We start from the raw sequence: 9,497 nt of genomic DNA on the forward strand, positions 1-9,497 counted from the left end.
TTATCCTTTTGCGGCCGTGTGTTTTTACACAAGACGTGTTGTGGCAACAATCCATCATTATTATTAGACTTTAGACATAGAAACAAAATCTCAAAAAAGCTGCGAAGTCAAACCTGTACCACCGCCATTTTGGATGGGGCTGTATGTCGCCACCTTCAAATCATAGTTTTTATTCAGATTCCCAGATTACCTACCAGGAAATTTGCTAATACAAACAAAGGGTCATAATAGTAACAACAATGAAAATGCACACCAACACTTTGTCCTCTTTGGTAATTCAACGACCCCCACGCCCCGAAAGGAAAAAAAAAAAAAAAAAAAAACCAACCTAAAAGCCCTACATGCACAAAAAATGCCCCATATGTCGACTGCCAAATAATGCATTGATCGTATAAGCCAAAACAGCCACACAAATAAATAACTATATTAGCTCCCAAGGAAGGCTATGTATATTATTATTCATGAAATACTAAAAAAAACCCCACAAAGATAATGCCAAAATGAGTCTTTAGGTTAATACCAATATACTAATATGCAAAGGTATTTACGATTTAATTACATTTGTATTCTAATAGTACCGATGACTACCCGAGAAAAAAAAAATTCATTGAAGAATTTCTATGTTTGATAACATGCATTGTTTAGTTAAAATATGTCATGTGTTATAAATTTCAAATTTTAACTAAATAGTATTGAACACTTAACTTGAAAATGTCAAAAAAGTACCTAGGTGAGGCAAGAAGGCAAAAACCTTAACATTATACCTAATCCTAAAACTAAAATAGGAAGAGAATGGGCATGTGGGAAGTGCTTCTAGAAGGGGTATATGGGAAGTGCTTCTAGAATGGTCATATGGCAACTAAAAGTGCTTCTTATACCGTTTGGCAGAAAATTTAGAAGAGGTTATGAATCATGAAAGCGATTTTTGAAGAAGCACTTGCTATGTGTTTTTGTAGAAAGTACTCCCCAATGCTTTTTCAAAAAAAAAAAAGCTTTTTTAATAATAAAAATGCAAAATAGTTATAATAAAAACACTTTTATTAAAAGATGTAATTCATAGAGAAACAATCCCAAACGAAATAGATTCTTAAAACTAAATTAGATGAATAATTCTAAGTTAGTAATAGGAGCATAAAGAAAAGAAAACGAGGCCCACCAACTCATTTGAAATTGTGAGCTCAGCCAAATTTTGGAGGCATTGATGCGTGGGACCCAATTCAGCCATTTTTCTCACAAAGAGAGAAAAGAGAGGAGAGAGAGAGGGTGGTGGATGTTCATGCCCAATTAGTATCAGTGAGCTCAAGCATACAAGGAACCTGACAGAGTCTTTGATGCAAACCCCAACCTTTACGGTTCAGACAGAAAGTGTGGGTCAAAATTTTCCGAGCATAGCATTTAAATATTTTGTTTGTTTGATTGCAGAGATTTCGGTGAAAAAGACTTTAAATCTCTCCCCTTCCATAGCTAATAATTTTCAGTCCAAGGCAGTTTTTATCGAATGTCAAAAGAATCGAGTTAAAAAATGACACGTGTCTAAATAAATTTTTATTTTTTAAATAACGTATTATATCTTAATTGTGTTGTTTTGTCACTCAACGCCGCGGCATGACACAAACCCTATTCAAGTTTTTCTCTACCCTATAGGCATAAGCAAGAGCATGAACAAGATGAGAAACAGAGAGAGAGAGAGAGAGAGAGAGGAAAAGGTAGATTCCATATTAATCTTAGGCTTCAGACAAAAATAAAATAAAATAAAAGAATAAATCTTAGGCATTAGGGTCCTAATAAAGAAACATAATGTACACTGTAATGTATTATAATAATGGAAGTAGCCTTTTCTGCTCGCTCCTATATAAATGTTCCACTTGGTGCATCTTCTTGTTATCAGGGCACTTACCAAATTAGCAGCATAAACATTCCCAAGAGAAATAGAGAGAGAAAAAAAAGAAGAAAGAAATGGAGCTCAGTGAGCATAGTTTCTTAGAGGAGCTTTTAGCTCTAAGAAGAGACAGTACATGGGAAACCATTCCAACAGAAATGAATGAGTTCTTGTCCAGTAGTGGCAGTTGGGGTAATTTTGGTTACCTTGATCAAAACCCTCCAACTTTCTTCCCAAACTCTTCTTGCACCCAAGAATTCTCACCTCCATTTGAGCCAAACTTAAGCAACTGCTACAACAACAACAACAGCACCTTCAATGAAGTCTACTATCCCTTAGGCTTTGGTGCTGGTGAAGATGGCCTCTCAGCTCAACAGCAGCTCACTGACTCATCCTACAACACACTCGATACGCCGCCGTTTCCGGTCCAAGAAGACAATCCATGGTCCATGCTTGAAGAAGAAGAGTTGGGTTTGCTTGGGGATGAAATACACAACTTGGAGACCCAAGCTGAAGCAGCCTGCAAAATGGAGCCAATTCAGTCCCCTGATCAAGTCCCAGTTTTCAACATGGGGATGTGTGAGGAGAGAAATAACAGAGGTAATATCAAGAAGTTGCAGGGACAGCCTTCAAAGAATCTAATGGCTGAGAGAAGAAGAAGAAAGAGATTAAACGACCGCCTTTCGATGCTAAGATCAATTGTGCCCAAGATAAGTAAGGTAATTAAATCACTCTTCTGCCCAAATTTGCAGAATGCATGTATGTACAATATGATTAGTGTTGAGTATGAAGGCTAATTTGGTCAATTTGGTAGATGGACAGAACATCTATACTTGGAGACACCATAGATTACATGAAGGAGCTCCTGGAGAGAATCAACAATTTGCAACAAGAAATTGAAACAGATGCAGATCAGTTAAATGTGATGAGCCTTTTCAAGGATGTGAAACCAAATGAAATGTTAGTGAGAAACTCACCAAAGGTATGTACTCTGCTTCAACCACTTCACTTTTAGACCCTCAAATTAAAAATAATTATATATAAAAAAAAAACCCCCCAAAATCTTAATTGAACATTAATTTCTGTTTGATTTGTTTGCAGTTTGATGTGCAAAGGAGGAATGTGGACACCAGAATTGACATTTGCTGTGCAGGAAAGCCAGGACTGTTATTATCTACTGTGTCTACCTTGGAAGCATTAGGTCTTGAGATTCAACAGTGTGTTATTAGTTGCTTCAATGATTTTGCAATGCAAGCTTCTTGCTCAGAGGTATGCAATTGGCTTTTTTGCTTTCAGATGCCCACAATGGCATTGGGTTTTTTGGCTTTCCACCAACATATATAATCTCTTTGTTTAGTTGGAGAAGTGTTGAATTAATGTTCTCTTGTGTTCATTGATGTCATGGAAACAGGATTTTGATCAGAGAACAACAGTAACTTCTGAAGACATAAAGCAAGCACTGTTTAGAAATGCAGGATATGGAGGAAGATGTTTGTAATTGCAAGAACAAATGGGATAAGGGAAAGAAAGATGAACTCTGTGATAAAGTTTTTGAGGAGATGGCTTCTTTTTTCTTTTTCTTCTCTTTCCCAAATCTTGGATTTTCAATGAGGGTTGCAATTGAGAAGTTGTAATTGTCTTTATTTAATAAATAATTTTCATGGAGTACAATTTTCTTCAGTAGGAGATGTGAATTTATGTACAATGTATTTTGTATTCCTACACTCCCAAGAGGAGGAAAAGAGTGTCCTTTACATTTAAATTTAAATTTAACTGATCAAGATTTCTTTTGCATACATGAGCTTAGCAAAATTGGCTAGAGCGTATGTGTTTCCACGCTGCACTCGAGTTCGAATCTCCCTCCCCGTAGTTGAGATTAAATTTAATGTACAATATCACTTATATAAAAAAAATAAAAAAAATTTAAGTGCCCAAGAAGAATACTCAAACTAGAAGAGCCATGTTGAAGTGAATTGACACAACCAACTTCCCTTTGGTGATGTTGGTTGTTGATTGATTACAAATAAAATTAGATAGGGAAAAGGATTGATGCTGTAAAAGAAAAGCTTTCTATGGATGTAGTTGCCTGCCAGCTGAATCTCATGTCGTTATATTTTGCATATAAAGAGCGGATGTAGACAAATTATTCTTATTGTTTAATTTTCTTTGGCCTTTTCTTTTTGTTGCATTGGGAAAGAAGGGGTAGGAAGAAATAGACTTTTGCCTCCCATCTGTGACCAATTAAAGGTTCAATTCAAGTTTTCACAGCCACTAACTGTTGCAGAAATTTTCTTATCTTTAACATGCACAGAAATTTTACAAAGAAAGCACAACCACATAATGAGCACAGAAATTCATGGTAAACAAAATGAAAATATAGATTTTGACCTGTAATAAGTAGTGTATATATAATTATTTTTGTTTCTATATCAGTGCCCAGATTTATCTTGTGGACTAGATAGTACCAAAAGCAAGCTTGCTACGTGTATTTTTCCAAAAACAGAGCCTGATTTTTTTCATCCATATATCTCAAAAACAGAGCAAATTTTCTAAGTTCAAGATTCAAAAGTCACCTTTTACAAATTTGCTGTTTTGAGACTTGTTTTTATTAATTTTGTAAAAAAATTAATTAATTACAAGCTTTCTAAGAAAATAGCCTAGGCCACATGCTCAATCCCTTCCTCACAATGTCCGTGACTATATAGTCCAACACCAAATTCATTTTCATTGGCAGAAATAAAATGCAAATTATGTGATATGACTAGTTTAAAGACACAGTGACTATAGAGATATGAGAACAAGTATGTCTTAGTGTCAATTAAATGCTTTCTTCCATGTACGGGATAATATGTGATATCCAATGCTACTTAATTAAGGTATTGGAGGATATTAAAAGATTAGTAGCACATTCCAGAAAAAATAGAAACGGTAAGTATCTAAAATAGAAAATGTTTGTAGTAATTTCTTTATGATTGGTCTGTATCCTTTTGAGCATTGAGCGTTGGCAGTGCTAGTGATCTCGCTAATAGGGCGATCCCATATGCGTGAGACAAGCTTGGTAAGCAAGATCGTTATGAATAAGTCCAAGAATGTCGTAACCAAATTTTCGCAAGTCTTGAATCGACCAAATTACCATGTTCTCGTTATTTGGAAACCAACTTCGGAGGAGGCCTGCTTAACAAAATACATTAGTGAAATTGGTATAGTGCACTGATCTTCTAGGCGTGTAGACACATATGTTACCTAATGAATGAAGTCCAATTCTTGTGCAAAGACTGGCTCGTCCAAATCCTCGACCACCCTGATGTGATGCATCTTCATGTGATGCATCTTCATATGCTTTGTCAAGAAATTTTTGAATCTAGCCCATAATTGCCTCTTCAAATTAAAAGTGTACTTATGAACCAATTTAAGATTCTTGTTTTAGGGCTTCTTCATATTTGTATTGTCTCTTAATCATCTCGTATAGAACTTTGCTTATTTCTAAACAAATGTACATAAATTTTATAAAGAAATCACAATCACATAATGAGCAAAAAATTTCATGGTAAACCAAATGAAAATATAAGATTTTGAAATATCTATAGCTTCAATTGAAGGATTCTTCAAATAATAAGTTTATTTTTATTTGAGGGACACTTTTGTAGGGCCCACCACACATTGTAGTTTAATGATCCGAACAATCTAGTTTTTAGATATTCCCTCAAAGATCATCCCTGCAAAAAATCACTTGAATATAAAACCATTTGACCACTGAATTCAATAGTTGTTATTATAGTATTTTCTTGAAAAACTGTGTTCTACTATTTTGTTGATCCCAAATAGATGCTTTAATCATTTTCAATTTGCATGATTTTGTAAGGATAATTTATGAATGGGGACTTGAAAAATAGACAGCTTGAATCGATGAAAAAAAATCATAAAGAGTGTCCCACGAATAAAAATATTTTAAGTATCCCTCAATAGAATATATAGCTTGTAGACTAGGTAGTACCAAAAGCAAGTATACTATCAGTGCCCGCATTTTTCATTCATATATCTCAAAATAAGAGCAAGTTTACTAAGTTCAAGATTCAAGAGTCACCTTCTACAATAGGTTAACAACCAAAACCTTCAATACAACCATTAATTTTTGCTCACGGAATTGGCTTGAAAGATCTTCAGCTAAGCGTAGTTCACACTGGCAGAAATGCCTACTACAGTTCTTCCCAATCTACTAGTAATTGATAGATTTGGCAGCCTTATTTCCAAGTTCCCAAATGCAAACTAAAATCATAAATTCATGGCCCTTAATGGTACCCTTGAGGGGAAACAATATTAACCACACCTACATGTTGTTTTCTGTGAAGACCACAGATGGTAGGGCTTTGAAACTTCCATCTGTAGGGTCTGTTTCCTCTAAAGCCCAGATGACACTTCAATATGTATGCCTCTTGGTGCAAGTTGACAGTTTGTATGGATAGAAGGTTCAAACATTTGAAAGTACATTGTTCAATGATGCCAAAATTCAAGTAGCAATTAGAGATTTATATGGATATTAATGATGTATGGCTGTGAAGATCTGAGAAAAATTCAACCAATTTTGCAAGGGAATATCCATAGTTCAACAGTCCAAGAAAAATTTATCTTACACTAGTTTAAGGGTGTTTGTGTTGGTGGCTCGATACAAGTCATGATATGTAAGTTGCACATTGGAGAATACAATAATAATCTAAAATTTAAATATAGGTAGTCCACTTCTAATTACACCGAGACATTTGTGATAAAACCCCACACCTAAAGGTCCATTGAACCGAACTCAACTCAAGAATTGAACTTAGATGATTAAGATAGGGAGAGTATCGATCCATAATTTGGACAAATAATGGACTTTTATTGGGGCCGTTCACACAACAAAGGGAATATCCATTAGTGCCTAAAAAGCATGAAAAAAAGTAATTTGTGGAAAATTATTGTGCTGATATTTTCTTTCAATTGTTAAATCTGTCTTTTCCCACCATGCCTTATTTTTCTCCTTTACGGTATCAGAGGGAGGTTTGATTTGCATTGACATGATCTTCAACTCACTTTGCCAATTTTAAAGGGCAAGAATCTTTTGATAAGAACAAAAGAAGAGGAAGGCCCAATTATGCACCTTTATGTGCTCCAACTATAAAGCTTGCAATAAAAGGAAGGAGCTCAGTCATTTCCAGAGAGTATCTAGGAAGGTGCCAAGATATTTCCCTTAATCTTTCTTTAAACACCAACACATAACGCTTTGTATGTCCAATAAAGGATACTACACTGATTCATCTGGAAACAAAGGCTCTAATGTAATGATGGGTACGATTTCATATGTGAGTTTTCTAAATATCGAGTACGTGAGCGATCGTGAACCGTTGATTTCCTGTTATAAAACCACATAGTTATATGCATGTTGCAGTCCAAATATGCTTTCAATTGCTTAATGCAATATGAAAGTTTCTTTGCAAAAGCAGTCCAATATATTTAGGCCCAAAAAGTACGAGATAGGGCTTTTTTCAGCAGAAGTGCTAGTAGAAACTCGGTTCAATAAAATAAATTGGAGATAGTTTTTTTTTCCCCTTCTTTTTGGGTTAAAGGTGAATTGTATTAATTTCTATTTTACAGAAGCAATCACATTTTTTATGTTAACGGTAAACTTAAAAAAGATAAATTTAAAAAAAAAAGGAAGACCTGTGTGAGAACCTCTTTTGTGATTACCAAGAAAATAGCTACTCACTTTTATGGGGAAAAAAAGCCCAATCATGGAGAAAATGTTGAAACTCCTTTCCACCAAGAGGTAGGATATTTGCCAATTTTTCCTTCTTCCCAGAATTGTGCGAAATGACATCCACCACAGTATGGTTGTTACTTTTGTATTACTTATTTATTTACTGCTAAGGAAAGGTTAACCAAACATCCAAGAAAAAACAATCACAAAAGTTCAAATTTTATAACATAAACTAACAAAATAACGTAAAAAGCAGACACATTCAATCTAATTTTTGTTGGATAACCCCAAATAGGAACCGCACTATGTCCTGTCCATGGATTATCTGTTTCACCATTGTTTAACTTGTCATACTCGAAAGAAGAAACAAAAAAGTGTACCTCATCTTCATAGTTAGAAGGAATCTTATATTTATCTAATTTTTTGCAAAGACGATACTAAATTTATCGTCACTGAATAAATAAAAGCAGCTCATAGGCACAAGTAATTTATCAGTCACTTCACTTTGTTCCAAGTGCTAAAGTGGGGTTGACATATTCCTGTATATATAAAAAAGAAGTAAATGTTGTCATAGTGCACTCCATCAAAAACTTTTACAAGGGTTTCTGTAATTAGCTTTATAAGCACCTGTGCTTAACAACATGATTACAAAGCAAAAGCAATATTAGGACAGTTGATTTGTAATTGTGTAGCTCACAGTGTGCAAGGAAAGACCTATGAATGAGACTTGTTTTTATTAATGTTCTAAAACGAAGGGCCATGCTCAATCCATTCCTCACAATGTACGTGACTATAGTCCAACACCAAATCCATTTTCGTTGGCATATATAAAAATGCATATTATGTGACATGACTAGTTTAAAGAGATTAGTTAGGATGCAGATATTCTTCCATGTAATGGATAATTTGTGATATTCAATGGCATGTTGCTTCAATTCTGAAGATTTAATCAAGGTATTGGAGGATACTAAAAGATAAGTACCGATTTTTAAAAGAATTGTCAGCGCCGAAAGGTACATGCTTGAAATTGTGGTTGCAATCCAGTTTACAGCAATTATAGATTTTAAATGGTTTATAGCAACGGAGGGTACATAATTTTTGATTCAAGAAGTCAATATGTAAAAGTTTCTAAGCGTTTTTTTGGACAAGGATTACTCTGAAAAAGTAAAGTATTCTACTATTCATAGTAAAAACTTTATTTTGTAAAAACTACGTTTCCTTTTTCTTTTTCATTAAAGTTCCTCTTGAGAACTACTTGTTTAGGTTGTTGGCAAATGATTTGTTGAGTAGTCTCCTAATCTAACTTGACTTGCTTTGTTTCATACCATCCAATCTCAGCTTCAACTTAATATAAACATTTTTTGTATTTTTCATTTTATCAGCAACACCTTTTCATGAATTTCTTGCACATTATGGAAAATTTGACTGTCATTTCTACTTTGCCGTGCATTATGTGATGTGTGTTATGGATGAATGAAACAATTCAATTTCTCCATCGAATTGTTTGTTTCACATACTATTATCAAAGAATTAGACCAAATCTAAGAACCATTATGCCTTTAAGGTTGGTAGAGGAGAGCTCAGAGGCCCTTTGGTTGGGGCGTTTGGCTGAGCAGTTGGTGGGTAATTGAGAGTTGCCCACCAATTTTCCATGAGATCAACATTTAAGCTATCATGTAAGTTTTTCGAGTATTGGAGGGTAAATGAATACTATTGTATCCAATTTTTATGTTTCAAAACCTAATCCAAAATAATGTGAATTATAAGAAAAAATAACCTCAGTCCAATTGAATGACAAATCAAGTTTTCGTTCTAGTTAATTTATGACCTTCTCAATAGCAAAGCTACACATTGTGTTTACCAAAATCACAATCCCGATGGAATATA

The 9,497-nt window shown here is 34.4% G+C and overlaps 1 protein-coding gene across 1 annotated transcript; it reads left to right on the top strand.

Annotated features, from left to right (window-relative positions):
- Positions 1,684 to 3,675, top strand: LOC18793632 (transcription factor bHLH93). Its single transcript, XM_007226830.2, has 4 exons — positions 1,684 to 2,598; positions 2,694 to 2,861; positions 2,981 to 3,148; positions 3,291 to 3,675. The coding sequence occupies exons 1-4, from the start codon at positions 1,957 to 1,959 to the stop codon at positions 3,375 to 3,377; spliced, it is 1,065 nt and encodes a 354-aa protein (XP_007226892.2). The 5' UTR covers positions 1,684 to 1,956; the 3' UTR covers positions 3,378 to 3,675.

The sequence above is a fragment of the Prunus persica genome, chromosome G1, assembly GCF_000346465.2.
Source record: "Prunus persica cultivar Lovell chromosome G1, Prunus_persica_NCBIv2, whole genome shotgun sequence".
Taxonomy (NCBI): Eukaryota; Viridiplantae; Streptophyta; class Magnoliopsida; order Rosales; family Rosaceae; genus Prunus; species Prunus persica.